General features: G+C 43.2%; 1 protein-coding gene across 1 annotated transcript; it reads right to left on the minus strand.

The window, feature by feature from the left end:
* Positions 1-644: 644 nt before the first annotated feature.
* Positions 645-12,909, minus strand: LOC129826456 (uncharacterized protein DDB_G0283357-like). Its single transcript, XM_055887199.1, has 2 exons — positions 12,570-12,909; positions 645-4,875 (listed from the first exon to the last, which is right to left on the minus strand). The coding sequence occupies exon 2, from the start codon at positions 4,372-4,374 to the stop codon at positions 2,650-2,652; it is 1,725 nt and encodes a 574-aa protein (XP_055743174.1). The 5' UTR covers positions 4,375-4,875; positions 12,570-12,909; the 3' UTR covers positions 645-2,649.
* Between the last annotated feature and the right edge of the window lie 7,765 nt (positions 12,910-20,674).

Below are 20,674 nucleotides of genomic sequence, written 5' to 3' on the forward strand. Positions count from 1 at the left end.
TCTGCGGGCTTATAGAGAGTTAGCGACAGGAAGTAGGCCACTGTTACATCAGGGAGGTCGGACAGGCGGTCTGTCTAGAAAATGTGTGTCAGTGTGTCACTCCAAAGCTCCTCTCATTTCAAATGAATCCTGTGTGTCAGGAAAGTAAGGAGCCCAGGGAGTGACTGTGACCAAGCTATTTGTGACGACTGGAAACAGGGTGTCCCCACACCTGCTAAAAGAGATGAGGACTCAAGAGTCTGTTAAACATGCCTGTGGTTACAAACACCTAGGTTAGGCCATCATTGTGTCTTGCCTTAATTTAGATTGTGTCTGTCTAATCATTGTACCTCGCGGCTCTGCTTTGTGGTTGTGTCCAATTAGTAGGCAGTGATTTAAATGACCATAGAAGAATGTTGGTTATCAGCAACTGCTCTGGTATAAATTATAGTTTGTTTATTATGCTAGCTAGCATATGGTTATTATTATTCTTTGCAGTGTTATAACTAACCTATGAACCAGTTTGTATTCAGTATCAAGTGATAACTACAGGGAGGTTTTGGTCTTTATCTGTCTGGCATATGCACAGCTGATTTTCAAACAGACCCATCATGAACTGTGTGTAACCCCCATAGACAAGAGTAAAGAAAGGAGAAATCTGACAATATTTTTACGATATGTTGAGAATTTCAACATCCTTTTTATTGTTTACAATCTTGAAATGCATCCATCTTCCATGATGAATATTAGTGTCTTTACATACACAGCCATGTCAAAAAGAAGGGGTGGTGGCGACCTAGACACCACCTACTGCTAAACACCACACTAGTCTCGTCTGCATCTTTTTTGTCCTTTTTTAATCTTTTTCATAAAACCATCAGCAAAAACACAAGCATCACTGATTTAAAACACATTGAAAAAAGGGTGGATGGGGGTATGGCGCAAATACATCATTACGGTCAATAGGAGAAAGACACACGAAGATAATAACAGAACAACACTTATCAGAAAATAAAACAATGACATTAACATTACAGTGTTGTCTGAGAGGGAAAGCTTTACAGTTATACACAAGTGGCAAAAAAGCTAAACATGGTACATATATTTTATAAACTGTGTGGTACGGTGCAGGCTTCTCATTGTCACCCAATACGAGGAGAATAAAGGCCGGGGGTGGATGCCCCATGTATTACACTACAGAGGCACATTAGAAAAAGGGGAAATCCCTATTTCATTAACAAAGTAGAGATTGTCCTTGGTTTTTACAAAACTTAATTGCAATAGCTCTGATTATTCTAAACCAGGTTTTTCTAATGTCATGGGCTATTTGTGTAATATAGTAAATTAGCCTCCGTTTCAGAGATCCAATTACCTAGTATCTGGGTTTAACTCTGTGTCTCTAGGGCAGTGGATCGACGTCAGGTCAGAAGCCTGAGGTTCTGAGCTCAGTGCATTGTGTAGTGTGTCGATTTGCAGAGGAGACTAGGTGGCCTCACTCAGAGTTCAAATATCATACAGATATCATTTAGATTATATTACTATATTTAAAATAACTCTCTCCCCTATATGTCCCCACTTTACGGTTTTAACTTGAGCTTTTATACCTTAAAGTTTATACACATTCATATTTTAGTCTATGTTCCTATTGGCTTTTCTGCAGATGTGGGCATAGGGATAAATACATTGGGCTAAGAGTTTGGAACAGTGGAAGTCTAGACTGTTGATGATGCTCAACTTTAGGCCAGCAGCCTAGTTTTGTCTCAGATTGACTTTGATTGAATGCTGTCTAAGATCTTAAAGATCTACTGTAATAACAGGTAAGCTGCATTTCAAAAGCTATTGGCCATGTTTCTGTAAACAGAGTTAAAGTGATTACATTAAAGGCTTTTTAACTTAAGTGGAGTTTGCAACAGTAGACACAATGTGACTGTACAGTAATTCTGACAAACAGGATGATAATGTCCAAGTCTTTTCTTGCCTCAACAGTTTGTCGCATTGTGACATTTTTGTTTGTTTTCTTCAAAAATATATATTTATAAATTATTGGTATATTTACAGTAATATACAAACCAAGTGCTTGAACAAGAAAGATATGGATGGGCTGTGTGAGATCATGGAGATGGGAAGGTAAATATGGATTGGTAGAGGTAGGGTTAGGGAAGAGGGATGGAACTTCTCATTGTGTTGCATGTTTGATCAAGGGAATGTTCCCAGAATGTCGCTGCTATGTTTGTCTAACGCCAGATGTGCACCATAGGAGGGGCACTGAAAGCTGACAGTATAGTTCCAATAATGGTCAACTTATATTCTCATTTGAAATGACCAACTGTGGTTTGACGAAAAATTATATGAAAGAGTTTCATCCCTCCTCTCATTTAAAAAACAGAAGCCCTTCTGTAATTATTGAGAAGATGCAAGAACTGAAAAGTGTATATACACATAGAATACTGTTCCCCCAGAAGTCCAGCCCTGTTTTGGGCTTCAGTCCAGCTTTTTAGTCCCAGGACATGAAGGTGAGGGAGGTATAGATGGGGTAAAGGGATGATAGTGGATTGAGATTGAGGAGGGGAAAGAGAAAGAGCATATTTTGATCTAAGGCAGCATCAGACACCCCTCACAATGTAAGGAACCTCAACCATTTTCTGTTGCCCTCAAGTGTTCTATAGGCACTTAGTCTCGTCTGTTGTTACGGCGTCCGCTTGACGACTCCTTTTTCCCACTCTCCTTCCTAGACTCAGCTGAGGACGGCTGCTTATAGAACCCTGAGGGGGGCTGGCTCTCACTCTCCCTCTCTTTGCCGATCTGCTGCTGCGTGAGGGCCAGGTAAGGGTGCTGGGGCAGGATAGAGGAAGGAGGAGGGGTGGTGGGAGAGTCCTGCTGGGAGCTCATGGCTTTGTGTTTGAGACGCAGTTTGTGAGGCAGGGCAGTGCCCTTAACCTCTGCCTGGGTGTCCCCGCTTTGGCATTGGGAGGAGCCCTGCGGGGAGGGCAGAGGGGACCCTGGCTGGTGTGAGACAGACAAGTGCTGGAGGTAACTCCCGGCGTCAGAGGAGGAGGAGGACGGGGACTCGTCGTCCGTGGAGGCATCCTTGTCAGAGCTGCGGGGGTCATTGTCACTAGAGGAGGTGTCTTTGCCTGAGGTTAAGTGTTCTTGGTAGTACCCCTCACTCCTGGCCCCACCCTCATAGGTCAGTTTGGGGGGCTCCTCGTTCTGGGTGCTAAGATAGCAGTGACTAGCCTGGTTGTGGTACAGGTGGGACGTGACTGCCTCCTGTTTTTGGAGGATGTCTGGAGCGAGGCCCGCCTGGGTCTTGTGCTCCTGTTGCAGAGCTCTGTACACCTGCCTCTCTCCTGCCTCGCTGTGGCAGTCTGAGTAGTGGTACGGAGGGGAGTCTAGTGTCTTCCTCTCCATCTGCTTGGTCACCTCTGCCAGTCTCTCTGAGCTCTCCATGTGGCTCTCTCGAGCCTGGGCCAGATGGCCGACCTGAGAACTCTGCTGTTGGGCTGTCTGTTGATCTATGTCCTGCTGCCTTTGGCTCTCCCCAGGGTAGCAGGCACTACTGGAGCGGTAGAGGATGACACTCCTCTGTTGGGTGGGTGGAGGGACCTGACTGGTCTGGCTTGTGATGCTCTCCTGGTGGTGGTAGGAGTGGTGCTGTTGGCTGTGGTAGACCGACTCCATCTCTTCCTGGTGATGTGTGGAGGACAGGCTATGGTGGACGTTGAACATGCTGCTTCCAATGTCCATCTCCAGGCTGCTATCCTCCTGCTTGATCCCGTAGACCGCAGGCTCTGGGCTGTCCCGGGAGGACCCATCTGACATGTCTGAAAGGGACCCATGGGGGGAGTATGTCACCAGTTGACTATGCCCCCCCCCACTGCCTGACTGCTCAGTCTCCGAGGAGTCAGAGTTCATCATCACCTGGGAGCTGCTGGAGTAGCCGCTGGAGTAGTAATTGGATGTGGAGGATCTCCCATTGCATCCATTGCTGCCTCCACTATTGAGCTGCTGGCTCTTCTCCATGTAGGAGGCAGTGGTGATAAGGCCAAAGCGCAGCTTCAGCTGCAGCAGCTCCGTCTTCAGGCGGCAGTTCTCGTCATTCAACACCATGACGCGGTTTTCCAACACCATGTCGTTCAGTCGTCGCTTCTCCCTGGAGCGTTTGGCCGCCTCGTTGTTCTTACGGCGCTTCTCCCAATAGAATGCATCCTTCTTTTCATCAGAGATGAACTCACGCTTGCGTCTGCAACTCATGCTGGGCTTGACGAGACGCCCCTGGCGAGAGGGGGTTCCTTGAGGTGATGGGAGAGACTCTTCGTAGTTAGAGTATGTCTCTAAGCTGTCTAGGTTATTTTCTGAGCTTGCTGATTGGAGTTGTGAATTCAGGCATTCCATTGTTGCTCAGTGGAGGACAGTTTGGAATATTGCTACAACCACTGGAAAGGAAACTCAAGGAATGGGGTGATAAGGAACAGTGAGATTCAGCTATTTCTCACTGAACGAATGAGCTTATAGTTCAAGTGTCTAAACTGGCCAAGAAGATCAAGAAACGGTGGAACTCTGCGTTAATTCCCCTCATTTATCCAATGTATGTTCAGCCTTTCTCTAGGCAAGTCTCTTCAGCTTTCTCACAAAAAAAAGTGGGTCAAAGCTGCCTTGTAGAGAGAAAAAAAGAGTTCCTGGAGTGGAGAATGTGACAAGCTTCACTGAGCAATTCTCTAACCTTCTTGTCTCTGTTTTGTTTTTGAATATTTTTGCGAGAGCGCTGTGCTGAGCAGACAGAGAAGTGCTCTACTGCTCCAGGCGTGTTGCAGGATGTAGGTCACTCAGTCTATCTCGGCTTGACAGTCTCTTGGGAGGGGCGCTGCCTCCTCCAGTAGGTTGCAAGATGAAAGGCTGAGGAGACAAAGAAAGAAAAGGCAAAACTCTTAATACTTGTGGACTGCTGTCGACCACTATGCATTCAGATTGAAGGAATAATATCTTCTTTATGTCATTGTTAATTAAGTCCATTTTAGTTTTTGGCATGCCTGGTGATCAAAGAATGTTGAGGAATAATTAATAATACGCTCCTTCTCACATCCTCCTGCTTTCATCTATGTTCTGCATGTCTGGCTTTGACTGAATTGTTACACCTGGCAACCACTAGACCCTAGTAACCACTGTCTGACCTCATGGCCCTTCTATAGAGCTTCTCTGTCAGTGGTCCATGACCCCTTAAGGTATCAGCATGCTTCAGTTCGGCTGGCGCCTTGCCGAACCGAACGAGTGTGCTCGCACACTCCTTTAAAATACCTTCGCTTGGAAAACTAGGAAAAAAAGCGCCAATAGTACTTTGTCCATTTTCAGATGCCGTAGCCAGTATACACTTTCTCAAAATAGTCAGAATGAATCTATGATAAATCAAGAAATCTGTCATTAATTTTGACGTTTTTGCAGAGGAGATGTTAGTCGCACAATTTTACATATAACTGAGGTGTTTGGTGCAGTATTTCTCAATGAGAAAATGTTCATGAAAACGATTCTGTACCCTTACACAATGTATGCACAAACTCTTCCGAACTGTTTTGGCTGGGAAGCATGTGGACGCGTTTAGCCCTGCATGTTGACTTCCATGGTGTAATAAACATGAGGCCAATATAGTAGTTTCTGAGTAAGACATTACACATTTGCTATTTGTGACATTATTCCTCCGCCTTTGTAATCATAACTGCGTGTCTGGCAACCAAGTCGAGAGCACATGATTACCATGTAAACTCAGAAACAGTAATACTACCTGAAATTACATCATTCGAACACATGGAATGATTGGAAATTGAATTTGTAAGCTTTAAACATCCATTATTGACTTATTTCATGGCTGTTATAAATAGTCTTTCAGGCAGATTTATTTTAAGAGCCAGAACAGTGAATCACCCAGGTGCAGTGGGTGTAGGGTTCCCCTCATTCCATTTTAGAATTCTAGGTCAGGAACAAAGATTCCAAAACAACCATATTAAGAAACAGCCCACTACGTTTACATAGAAATTATCATGAATTGGAGAATTTACTGTAAGTGTAATAACTGTAAAGATTCATATTCTATTTGCACAACCAGTTCCTGGCGGTGAATGAAGTCAAAGGTTCCCCGCAAAGGAAAATAGGTGGAGAGGGCATGGGATTTTAAGGTAAGGGCAGATAAGGTTATGGGGGGGGTAATTAATGAATATAGGTCAAGTCTCAGGAAGGAGGGGGTGGAGAATGTGCCAAGCTCTCTTGAATTATGAAATCAGGGTGGTCAGCCTCATAACTATGAAGTGTCTGGGAACCTGCTCAACAGGGACTCTCCTGGTAATGAGGTAAACAGAGATAGATGTGTCACTAGCCAAATCTCTTAAGTATGATTTTCATGAATGAGCCAAATGGCTTTTCCAGTGTCTCTTTTCATGTTTCCAATTTGTCTCTGCTGGTTGTGTACCAGTTAGCCTATTTTATCTGTGTTGCTGACTAACTGGTTCAATATCAATTACATTCCATACAGGTGACTTGAGGCAAGCAAAGGAATTCAACAGGCATCTGAGGATGAGTCTTCCTGGAACATTTCTGAGAACTCATTCAGACAGACTATGTTCCCTTGATCCATGGTTCCATTAAGCTGGCCTGGTAGGCTTTAAATCAAATTACTTAAATCAAATTAGTTGCTGGCCAACAGGAGTTGTTTCATCCCTGCCTCATTTACTCTCATTTTCTTACTGAACAACATGAGTTGAGACACATTGATTCTCTTTGCCTCTGTAATCTCATAATCTGTCTTTTCCATATTCTCCCTGGAGTCTGGGGCAAAATGATGTATCTACCAATTGCTCTACACTTTTCAAATGTGGATTCAACACCAATTTCTCTTTCCAGGCACAATTCAGCAACAAAACAAGCCAAATCTAGAAGGGATATTACACCCCTAGTTTTTAAATTCAAAATGCTTTGCTTCCCACAAAATGATGACAAGCCTTCTAGGTATGGGTCATTTGGGTCCCAGTAGAGACTAAATAGGGAATCAGGCTACGATTATGCCTGGGAAAACGGTTGAGACAGGGCCTGATAATGCACTGCTAAATGCAGTACTTTAAGGTCCTCATTCCCAAAAGCCATTTGTGTGTGGCTCAGGGGCAGGGGGGAAAGACCACAGAAACCCGGGACCACTCAGTAAATCCTGGCTGTGACTAGTGCCTACACGGCATGCTGGAATATAGGTCAGTGGAACCACGGGTGAGGCAGGGAAAGAGAAACAGAGAATTAGAGAGTACTCTATTTATAGAGGTGAAAGATGCATGGAGAGAGGAACAAAGAGATGGAGAGAAGGGAGACAAAAGAAAGGGGGAAATGAGCTCAGATGATAGCACCTCGCAGGATGTAAACAAACGGGGTACTGTACCAGCGTTAACAACATATCACCCATGGCAACAAAAGTTTTAAAAAAGGAGGAAACTAATCATGTCAACATCAATCCCTCAACAACACACTTCCACTGCGCAAACAGATTGACTTTAAAAAAACTAAGCTGCCCATCTCCTCTGCGGGCGGCTGGAATTAGCTGGAGACATGAATGGAGCTGGAGTGTTTGCTGATTAATGCATCACAAGCTCTTAGTCTCCCACTACTCCTACAGGAATAGAGCATCATAATAAGTGTGTATCCCACCGAAGCACAGCGTGCCACCCTTACCTGTTAATCAGAACGTCTAAGCATCAAACCTATCCACTTCAATAGTGTATCTTATAACTAACCGCAGGGTACTGAGATAGTGATTGCCAATGAAAGGTTCATGTGTTATGACAAATGTAGTGTGACCTGCCAGAACAAATTGTAAGAAATTCTACTGCTTCCCTTTTCACCCATCTACTATGCTTACGAGGCTCTGTGTTTCAATGGAACACTCCTACGCTTGTGGTAGACCATAATGAATTCTATGTCCAATTTCATGATAAAAGGTGAACAAAAAGCTGCATCTCATCAGAGTATGAACCTGTTACTGATAGCACTGTTTAACATGAGCACACATCCTTGTACTTAATAAATATAAAGTCCTTCTACCACAGGAAAGGCCTTGGCTACATTTGTGAAGTCATCAAAGAGAATCTAAATGTATGCCATTTACAATTATTGGGTCCAAACAACCACACAAAGCTATATTTGGTGGGGCTTGAGTGCAAAAGCTTGTTTTTGTTGAGCTCTTAAAGTAATGGGAGCAGGTGTAAAATAAGGAGGAGGCCCCCAGACCGGGGTGCCAATTTTCAATGAGACTGAGGAACTGAACTGCCCCCACTGGGGAAGAATGCAAATAGATGGCTTTTTCCAAAATTCCAAGTAGGTTTGGGCTGATATGAGTAAATAGAATAGTGACATTTGACATTGACGATATATCGTGATGTGCTGTATCAATATGTTGAAAATGAAGTCTAAATTAATTAACTAAGCCTTATTTTGTCCCAGTCAACACTAAGATTATTTAATGAGAATGTGACTATACCATTGTAAATAAGTAAAACAATTGCACAATCTAGAATTATTTAGTCAGTAACGGTGCAGAACTATTATATCGGATATCGCGATATTTGGAGTAGCACATCGTAGAATGGGTCTCCCCAAATATCGTACATCCCTGAGTCCAAGACTGGGTTTATCTTCCCAAGAAAAAGTACACATTCTTGTACATGCAGGCGGAGTTCCAAGCCAACTCCTTGTTCCATAAACACAGCCATATCAGCCTCCGTTAAACAGGAAAAAAAAGAGTGACCCAGTGCAGTCCATGTGTTTCCCAGTCACATGTGCTCCCTTGGCCTACTTCTCTGCCTCTCCCTCCCAGCCACAGCAGCACAATAACAAAGCACCTACTCTATCCTTCATTATCTTTCATTGTGCCAGGAAACCCTGAGAATGTCAGGCGGGTCAGGATAAACCCCACTCCACATTGTTTACCATCAACTACATTAGGAAAGAAACAAGACATTGTGCACGCTGCTCTAGTGAAACAAAGGTAATCTCATGATAACTATAACCATGTTATTACCATGTTTTTACCAATAGCCTACTAATACAATAAGGAATATAGTAGCTGATCACTGCATTGCAATTACAAGCAATTTATGGAAAGGTTCATGAATCCTACAGAAAAGGGGTGTGGCACAGAAAGTGAGGATTGAAGAAAATGTATAAAGGCTAAATGAATAAGTTTCTAATTGTGTATCACTATGATATGAAGGAAACCTAAATGTATAAAGGCTAAATGAATATGTTTCTAATTGTGTATCACTACGATATGAAGGAAACCTCAATGTTTATTAGGCGCGTTTATCTGCTGCCCATCAATGTTTCTGTTCTGCATGAATTGATTGGGTGTCTTTGTTAAGCCAGCTAGGATTTATTTTGGTAGGTTTATAGTCTGGTATTATAGGGGGCCCTGCAGCACATCCCCTCACCGTTATGACTAATGTGACCTACATTTGGAGCTGGCATAGCGTTCCACCTTATGCGCCAACCAATTAGCCCTCAGAAAAGCACAATAGAGGCTATGGGTTTCCACTGATTGCGTCATCTCCCCTACCCATATCTGTTATAATTACTTAAATAATTTATTATGCAACCCGCACCATTACTAGAGCCTTCAGTGCAATGTGTTACAAAAATTTAAAGCATAACCAAATGCTTTGCGTAATTTCCCATTGTGCACAGCGCACCTGTACCACAGCGCACCTGTCCCACAGCGCACCTGTACCACAGCGCACCTGTACCACAGCGCACCTGTACCACAGCGCACCTGTACCACAGCGCACCTGTACCACAGCGCACCTGTACCACAGCGCACCTGTACCACAGCGCACCTGTCCCATAGCGCACCTGTACCACAGCGCACCTGTACCACAGCGCACCTGTACCACAGCGCACCTGTACCACAGCGCACCTGTACCACAGCGCACCTGTACCACAGCGCACCTGTACCACAGCGCACCTGTACCACAGCGCACCTGTACCACAGCGCACATGTACCATAGCGCACATGTACCACAGCGCACCTGTACCACAGCGCACCTGTACCACAGCGCACCTGTACCACAGCGCACCTGTACCACAGCGCACCTGTACCACAGCGCACCTGTACCACAGCACACCTGTACCATAGGCTATATTCTGAACTATATGGTAGTGATTAACTTTTCGTGAAAACATGAATAGCGTGTGTAGTATTAATTCTTATATGCATGTAGCCTAATAACTGCATAGGTTATACGTTGAGCAACAGTGTTGCTGATACGGAATTGTAGACTATAATGCACGTTACATAGTTGCTGTAGAGCATTACATTGTCTAAAATTGTTTCCCAATATAACTAATAGCCTACACGGCAGGCACATATCCACGTCACATCTCACGTTTTTTAGCCCTCTTCAACATATGACTACTCTTTGTGGTGTCTCTGAACATACCACTACTCTTTGTGGTGTCTCTGAACATACCACTACTCTTTGTGGTGTCTCTGAACATACTACTACTCTTTGTGGTGTCTCTGAACATACCACTACTCTTTGTGGTGTCTCTGAACATACCACTACTCTTTGTGGTGTCTCTGAACATACCACTACTCTTTGTGGTGTCTCTGAACATACCACTACTCTTTGTGGTGTCTCTGAACATACCACTACTCTTTGTGGTGTCTCTGAACATACCACTACTCTTTGTGGTGTCTCTGAACATACCACTACTCTTTGTGGTGTCTCTGAACATACCACTACTCTTTGTGGTGTCTCTGAACATACCACTACTCTTTGTGGTGTCTCTGAACATACCACTACTCTTTGTGGTGTCTCTGAACATACCACTACTCTTTGTGGTGTCTCTGAACATACCACTACTCTTTGTGGTGTCTCTGATAAATGTACCATTTGCATATTATAACAGATCCCCAGGGAAGTCATTCAAGGCAAAAGCAAGTTTCTTGCACATAGCTTGTTGCCCTGTTGCATTCGCTACCCGTAGGCTAATCCAACAACTTGTCACGACTTTGAGATAAGCTCACATTTCACCCAGCAGCCTAAATAAGGACAGAAATAAACATGCCCAGTATATCCAGCTCACCTTACAGAAACAGCCAATACTTTAGATTATCATTCATATCCAAAACAATGTTTTCAGAGATGTAGGACAGCACAATATTCCAGTAGCCTTTACTCTAGATTCAGTTTGCCCCACTGAGCAGGGGAAGGGTTAACGGGTTGGCTAACCTTCCACAAATAACTACATGTGATGGAGAGAAGTGTGACCTCAGACCATCATTGCCTCAGACTAGACGTAACATAGTAAACGTAAATCCGGGACACTCAAATAAGTGCATGTTACGCTTGGTATGGTCACAAACACAGATGGTTACTTAAGGCAAAAACAAAAGTAGTGTGGATGGGTGGGCGTATAAGGCGAACGTCTAGCAACCCAAAGGCTGCGTGTTTGAATCTCATTATGGACAACTTTAGCATTTTAGCTAATTAGCAACTACTTTCAATACTTGTCAACTACTTAGCATATTAGCTAACCTTTCCCCTAACCTTTAACCTAAAGTTAACCTTATCCACCACCTTAGGCATAACCCCTAGCTAGCTAATGTTAGCCACTTAGCTAATGTTAGCATTAGCCACCTAGCTAACAGCCACAACTAACTGCAATTCGTAACATATCATACGAATTGGAATTGTAGCTTATCATACGAAATGGATGATTGATCCACAAATGAATACATACCATACGAAACACAACATACTAATTGAAGTGTTCTGAATTTAGATTGACTATGTTTACGTCTAACCCTGAGTCCAGGTGTAGACCGACAGGGAATTTTTTCCAGTTGCCTCACATGCACTCATAGCCTTACCCAAAAGACACGTTTCGTGCCATAATGGTGCCGTTCCAAGTCTTAACAGTGTCCTTTTAACTCACAAGCATTTAAATTACAATGTTAATATTATATATATATATAGAGAGAGAGAGAGAGAGAATTGTCTTTATATCATTTACAATTGGTAAATTAATTTATGTTGCTGAAATAAATGTCCATAATTGTTACTAAAGAATAGAGGAATTAATCCAAAGAATAATAATTTTAACGTATTTCAAGTTATTGTATCTTTCAATATTTTCAAAACTCTACTATGATGGGGGGTAAACGAAGCTACTCCAAATAAGTGTTTTCTGTGGCCCCTGCCACCCAGCGTTCCTTGATCTGAAGGAATTCCATGCACCCCCTTCTCCTTATCATCCTCCTATACATTCTGCCACTAAATAGGGGGGAAACGCCTCGCCTTGACAGAACATAGATAGGGTTCAGCGTCCGTCACCAACATTATAAACACTTCGCGTTGTGCCAAAATGTTTGCAACAATGTATCAGTGAACTTGAAATTCATGCAAAACAAAAATGATGAAAAGTCTAATCGAAGTGCCACTAAGTAACACTGGAATTTGTATTATTAAACAATTGGATTGAATTGTTTTCAATAATAATAAGTCACATTATACACATAAATCGACGGGACATTTAAAGGCAATCCATATCAAATAAATGCTTACCTTGTATGTGTAAATAAAAGCCCACAGTGCGAAGTCTAATATAACAGCCACGCTTCTGTTCAACAATTCCTATTTCTGACTACTATCGAATTCAAATATACGATCGTCCTTCAAGTACAGTGCGAGCTCTGTGATTAGTGCCTGTGTGTGAGCATGAATTCTGTGTCGCTTATTTTGAATCTGTTCTCTTATTACGTTAGGGACTTGCTACAATTTCCTCCTCGCTCTCTCAATGTCTCCAATTGTATGTTAGTAGGTCAGTAGTTGCATAATAGAAGTCTTTGGGTGCCTAGTCACGTTCTGTTTCTCGCTCGCGCGCTCCGTATCTGCCCCCTCCCCTTTCTTCTCCTTCGAATTCTGTTGCAGAGAGATGGGGAAGAGGAGAGAGGGGAGGGGAGGGACTAAGCCAGACTTGCTGAGATGTAGGGTGAGATACCCCTAATTAGGTTAATAGAGTGAGAGAGAGACTTGGAAAAATGGAATGGTGGGGAGACATTTTTAGAAACAAGCCTTCAGCAGAAGATATATAAAGAAACAATTGTATCCAACAGCTGTTGTTTGGGGGAGAAATGTGTGCCCCTTTATTGAATGGATAGGCCTAATTACTCCAGACGGCTCAGTTTCGCCCTTTTAAATATAGCTTTATTTTTTCAGCTTTATTCTAATGAGCAAGCCAACATCTATTCACATTGTCCCTCATTAGCACATGAGTAGTTCTTTCTTCATATTCAGAAGATTGAATGCATAGCCTGATAGCCTAGGTTTTAGCTTAACGTGGAGCAGGTGACATGGGTTTGAATCCAGTCGGACACATTTATCAGGAGCTACAATAGTCAGTTACAATTGTGACATGGCCACATACAATTGAGACATGCATATCGCTGCAACCTGGATTCAGGGGTAGACATAATATAGTAAACGAAAATCCAGGACACTCAAATTAGCTATGTTATGTTTGGTATGGTATGTATTCATTTGTGGATCATCAAATTTATCAAATTTATTTATATAGCCCTTCTTACATCAGTCCATCGTCCATTTCGTATGATGTGTTCCGAATTACATTTCGTATGATATGTTACCAATTGCAATTCGTACAATATGTTACGAATTTGCAATAGATTTGATATGTTACAAATTCCAATTTGTTGTGGCTAACATTAGCTAGGTGGCTAACGCTAACGTTAGCTAGGTGGCTAACGTAAGCTAGGCTAGGGGTTAGAGTTAGGGGTTAAGGTTAGGGTTAAGCACAGAAGGTTGGTGGCACCTTAATTGGGGAGGACGGGCTGATAGTAATATCTGGAACGGAATTAATTGAATGGTATCGAACTCATCAAACACATGGTTTGCATGAGATTCGAACACGCGTTACATATCCACCTATCCACCCTACAATAAAAGTATTAAAATGTATGCACTCACTACTGTAAGTCGCTCTGGATAAGAGCATCAGCTAAATGACTAAAATGTAAAAAATAAATAAAATGCAACCAATCCAAACGTAACATGTCATGCTAATTTGAGTGTTCCAGATTTCCGTTTACTATTTTACGTCTGGTCTGAGACCAGGTTGATCACTCATGCCAAGCAAGAACAGGATGAAAATTAGTTTTAGTAATTTGTAGACACATTGCAGTAAGTTGTCTGATTTTGTTGTGACATTGGCTCTCATTTCCAGCAGCTGTGGCCTTGTGGTTCGATGCATCTGGTTACAGTTTTTGCATAACCACTTGAATCTCAAGAGCTCAGTACCTCATTCTCATCTGATAAAGACATTGAAACCTCTTTATACTGTAGGCTACTTTATTGGCATCCTCCCTCTTATGACACACGATTTGTCATGTTTTGCATGAAATGTACAATGCACACCATTCAGTAAAGAAAGTCTTAGTTGATCATTAAAGCCCCCTGTCGTCTTACACCATATAGAAGGTAGCACTTTACATAGTTTTAAATACACAATTGTAACACATTGGTTGAATTTGTGTGTTTTTGGTACTTCCCAAATAGTGAACTAAAATATGACTGCAATTGTATTTACTGCTGTTATTGCCAGTTCAGTAATGTGTTACCTAGTACAGTAATGACAGGTTGAAATGATTGAAATGGAGTTTAGACTTTTGTAATGTAATCTGTGACCCTTGACAAATTATTTGTCTGAAATATCCATATCCTTTTGCTCATTTAATGCATATCTTGACTTGGAATGAGCAATATATGTTAGGCCTAGGCCTATGTCCTAGCTGGATATGAAGATGCCATGTAGTTACAGCAAGGGGAAGGTTGACTGCTCATTTTCACTCTCATTCTTATTTCTTTCTGGTAAATGAACTCCTGGTGGGACAGGTTCATGGTTAGGAGGTAGACTGTGACCTCCTGTGCTTTGTGATGATTACATCCTCTTCCTCTCTCCAGTCCATCTGCACTCCACTATCTGACCTTACAACCTGTGCCTGTTCTGTCTTGCGTCACAGAGAGCCATGGAAACAACTGGAGCGATAACGGTATTATTTCATGCATTTTGTTGTGTCCACGGCAGTTTTGATTGGAACAAAAGGACTGGCTGGATGCCTAGAGGGCTGTTTCCAATTGCAGATGCTTTTATTTGATCTCTCTCATTATCTCCAAGGCCCTGGTTCCTTCTCATGTGGCCGGAGAGAGCAGCAGGGCAGGGAGGGTTGAAGTCTGACTTCAGGCTTAGTCTTTATTCAGCATATGCTCTCTGTCTCTGTTTCTCTCTCTCTCTCTTTCTCTCTTTTTTCAACTGGCCCACTTGAGCTTTCAAATGCACTTTGTGGATCTACCTGCAATGCCATGCATTTTATTGTGTATCATTGTGCTATTGAACATAGAGTCACAGACATAAGTGCGCCTCCATATGCCTTATTTGTTTCACAAAGGAGCAGGCTGACTCACCATTCGTGATAGGTTTTCTTTGTGTTTCTTTGTATTGTGGATAATGAATGGAGGTAGCGAGCATGCAGCAATACCTTCCTCATATGTGTCAATGAAAGAAACAACCTTGAGTGCAAATGCATATAGATGTTTCATTAATTTGGGTCATATAGAGGCTTAGAGGATTGGTCCTCATTTTTCTATGTCTAGTAATTGCTGTTTACCTGAAGATGCCACTCATTGCCTATTCTATGTCCATCTCATCATCTGGAGAGAACCCCAAACATGAACCAAGCACCGCCATGCTTCCATTATACCCCTCTCTCTCCCATTCCTCTTTGTTCAGAGCTGAAGCATTGGCCGTGAACTTGACGCCCCCCCCCCCCTCCCACTCCCTCTGTACCCCACCCAACCACTCCCCCTCCTAGCTACGTATGCATGGGTTCCCATGGCAACTGTCGCACTTCCTGCCTAGCAACCGGCGTTATCTCCCGCTGAAAACTAGCGGGGACAGAATGGAGAGGGGAGTAGCAGGAGGGTTGCGGTTTAAGTGGTGTGTTATTGGTGGTGGCTGTGTAGTAGTGAGCTGATGCAGTAGTATCTTCATTAACTAGCCTCACACCTCTCCTCCACCCCCACCCTTCCTCCCACTCTCACTACAGGAATCCCCAATTTGACTGAGGAACCTGTGAATCCAGCTGCAGGTTGAGGAGAACATCTCCTTTGTAATGAGATTGGAACAGCACAGGGCTCAGTGAATGGAAGATGTTCTGCACTGCTCACGACCTCTACAGAGGTCTACTGTCGGCTTGTTTTCTCTTCATCTTGATTGATTTGACTTGTCCACATTGACACACGTGCTGGTTTAGATAGGCCTATCTTTGTCACGTTCCTGACCTGTTTTCTGTTGTTTGGTATGTGTTTAATTGGTCAGGGCGTGAGTTTGGGTGGGTAGTCTATGTTATGTGTTTTCTATGTTGGGTTAATGGGTTGCCTGGTATGGCTCTCAATTAGAGGCAGGTGGTTTTCATTTCCTCTGATTGAGAGTCATATTAAGGTAGGTTGTTCTCACTGTTTGTTTGTGGGTGATTGTTCCTGTGTCTGTGTAATCCACATGGGACTGTTTCGTTTGTTTGTTCGTTTTAGGTAGTCTGTTCCTGTCCGTGCGTTCTTCGTCTATATGTAAGTTCGTTGAGTGTTATTTAGTGACATAGAAATTAAACCTTTGTGTAATTTTGCCACTACACCTGCACCAAATAAAATCTGTGACACTGAAATAAACACACAGGCTACTATGTCACGATCTATAGTGCGTGCTCTGAATGACAACAATAGCACCATCAGCTAGCCTACTCAACAAATGGTAGTCTTTGCTGCCACTTAGTGGTTTCTAAAGTTATTATGCTATTATATTTATGACCGTGCTCTGATCTGCTTTGGTTTGTCAAGGGATTTCATATGGGAAATTAATACTGTTCAGACAAATTATAGGTTTAAAAGGTCATTGGTATGACACATCTGAGACTAAGTAGGTAAAGCTCTTAGTAAAGCATCTGCATGATGAGAGAACCTATGACACATCTGAGACTAAGTAGGTAAAGCTCTTAGTAAAGCATCTGCATGATGACTGAACCTATGGGTGCCGTGCAGGGAGTGTAATTCATTTTGTTATGATGAAATCTTATTTTGTTAATGTGAATGTGTCTTCAGGCCCAGTCTAGCTCATACCACCCACATCCCCTGAAATCCCCTGTAATGATTACAATTGCAGTTTCTCTGTAGCTGTGGCCTCTAATACACATTAGCTCATGACTGGCATGCAGACTCCACCCTTCAGGACTCGTTTGCTCCTGTCTGGATAGACAAAGCTCTATAGTCTCACCTGTCCAATCTGTCTGGCACTGCTGCTCTTCCTACATACTTAACTCTGTGTAAGTTAGGTCTCAGACAGGAGAAATATGTAACCGAGGATATTCATTTAGGTTGAATATTCTAAACAGTTTACTTTTTATTTATTTTTTATTTTTATTTTTCCGTTATTTTACCAGGTAAGTTGACTGAGAACACGTTCTCATTTACAGCAACGACCTGGGGAATAGTTACAGGGGAGAGGAGGGGGATGAATGAGCCAATTGTAAGCTGGGGATGATTAGGTGGCCATGATGGTTTGAGGGCCAGATTGGGAATTTAGCCAGGACACCGGGGTTAACACCCCTACTCCCTTGTGTTTACTGATGAAATATGTTCTCAAAGGCTGCTACTTAATCCCTGAAGAAATCTTTGAGTCATTGTAGAACAATTACTCCATCTGTTAGATAATGTGAGAAAAAGCAAAATTCATTATTTTTTTAAACAGGATACATATTTCCACAGTGTAAGTGTTGACATTTAGACTGCAACATGTTGTTTTCTCATTGCCTTAATACATGGAGGAAATCTATGATAATGCATGCTTTGGTGGATATAATGGTATTCTAACAGTGGGAGGATCAAGTGCAGGGGTGGGAAATCATTTTTGCTCGAGGGTCACATTGGGATTTCAAAATTCAGCAGAGGGTCGCACACGTTTTCTTTTTACTCAAACCTCCTGCGGGCCTATGCCCATCCCTGATACTGTATGTTGCCCATCCCTGATACTGTATGTTGCCCATCCCTGATACTGTATGTTGCCCATCCCTGATACTGTATGTTGCCCATCCCTGATACTGTATGTTGCCATCCCTGATACTGTATGTTGCCCATCCCTGATACTGTATGTTGCCCATCCCTGATACTGTATGTTGCCCATCCCTGATACTGTATGTTGCCATCCCTGATACTGTATGTTGCCCATCCCTGATACTGTATGTTGCCATCCCTGATACTGTATGTTGCCCATCCCTGATACTGTATGTTGCCATCCCTGATACTGTATGTTGCCCATCCCTGATACTGTATGTTGCCCATCCCTGATACTGTATGTTGCCCATCCCTGATACTGTATGTTGCCCATCCCTGATACTGTATGTTGCCCATCCCTGATACTGTATGTTGCCCATCCCTGATACTGTATGTTGTCATCCCTGATACTGTATGTTGCCCATCCCTGATACTGTATGTTGCCATCCCTGATACTGTATGTTGCCCATCCCTGATACTGTATGTTGCCCATCCCTGATACTGTATGTTGCCCATCCCTGATACTGTATGTTGCCCATCCCTGATACTGTATGTTGCCCATCCCTGATACTGTATGTTGCCCATCCCTGATACTGTATGTTGCCCATCCCTGATACTGTATGTTGCCATCCCTGATACTGTATGTTGCCCATCGATGATACTGTATGTTGCCATTCCTGATACTGTATGTTGCCCATCCCTGATACTGTATGTTGCCCATCCCTGATACTGTATGTTGCCCATCCCTGATACTGTATGTTGCCCATCCCTGATACTGTATGTTGCCCATCCCTGATACTGTATGTTGCCATCCCTGATACTGTATGTTGCCATCCCTGATACTGTATGTTGCCATCCCTGATACTGTATGTTGCCCATCGATGATACTGTATGTTGCCATCCCTGATACTGTATGTTGCCCATCCCTGATACTGTATGTTGCCATCCCTGATACTGTATGTTGCCATCCCTGATACTGTATGTTGCCCATCCCTGATACTGTATGTTGCCCATCCCTGATACTGTATGTTGCCCATCCCTGATACTGTATGTTGCCATCCCTGATACTGTATGTTGCCATCCCTGATACTGTATGTTGCCCATCCCTGATACTGTATGTTGCCATCCCTGATACTGTATGTTGCCATCCCTGATACTGTATGTTGCCCATCCCTGATACTGTATGTTGCCATCCCTGATACTGTATGTTGCCCATCCCTGATACTGTATGTTGCCCATCCCTGATACTGTATGTTGCCCATCCCTGATACTGTATGTTGCTATCCCTGATACTGTATGTTGCCATCCCTGATACTGTATGTTGCCATCCCTGATACTGTATGTTGCCCATCCCTGATACTGTATGTTGCCCATCCCTGATACTGTATGTTGCCCATCCCTGATACTGTATGTTGCTATCCCTGATACTGTATGTTGCCATCCCTGATACTGTATGTTGCCCATCACTGATACTGTATGTTGCCATCCCTGATACTGTATGTTGCCCATCCCTGATACTGTATGTTGCCCATCCCTGATACTGTATGTTGCCCATCCCTGATACTGTATGTTGCCCATCCCTGATACTGTATGTTGCCTATCCCTGATACTGTATGTTGCCATCCCTGATACTGTATGTTGCCATCCCTGATACTGTATGTTGCCCATCCCTGATACTGTATGTTGCCCATCCCTGATACTGTATGTTGCCCATCCCTGATACTGTATGTTGCCATCCCTGATACTGTATGTTGCCATCCCTGATACTGTATGTTGCCCATCCCTGATACTGTATGTTGCCATCCCTGATACTGTATGTTGCCATCCCTGATACTGTATGTTGCCCATCCCTGATACTGTATGTTGCCATCCCTGATACTGTATGTTGCCCATCCCTGATACTGTATGTTGCCCATCCCTGATACTGTATGTTGCCCATCCCTGATACTGTATGTTGCTATCCCTGATACTGTATGTTGCCATCCCTGATACTGTATGTTGCCCATCACTGATACTGTATGTTGCCATCCCTGATACTGTATGTTGCCCATCCCTGATACTGTATGTTGCCCATCCCTGATACTGTATGTTGCCCATCCCTGATACTGTATGTTGCCCATCCCTGATACTGTATGTTGCCTATCCCTGATACTGTATGTTGCCATCCCTGATACTGTATGTTGCCCATCCCTGATACTGTATGTTGCCATCCCTGATACTGTATGTTGCTATCCCTGATACTGTACGTTGCCATCCCTGATACTGTATGTTGCCCATCCCTGATACTGTATGTTGCCATCCCTGATACTGTATGTTGCCATCCCTGATACTGTATGTTGCCATCCCTGATACTGTATGTTGCCCATCCCTGATACTGTATGTTGCCCATCCCTGATACTGTATGTTGCCCATCCCTGATACTGTATGTTGCCATCCCTGATACTGTATGTTGCCCATCCCTGATACTGTATGTTGCCCATCCCTGATACTGTATGTTGCCATCCCTGATACTGTATGTTGCTATCCCTGATACTGTATGTTGCCATCCCTGA

Source organism: Salvelinus fontinalis, chromosome 2, assembly GCF_029448725.1.
Source record: "Salvelinus fontinalis isolate EN_2023a chromosome 2, ASM2944872v1, whole genome shotgun sequence".
NCBI lineage: Eukaryota > Metazoa > Chordata > Actinopteri > Salmoniformes > Salmonidae > Salvelinus > Salvelinus fontinalis.

Excerpts from the sequence above, each read along its gene's own strand:
- LOC129826456 (XM_055887199.1), bottom strand. The coding sequence starts at position 4,374 with ATGGAATGCCTGAATTCACAACTCCAATCAGCAAGCTCAGAAAATAAC.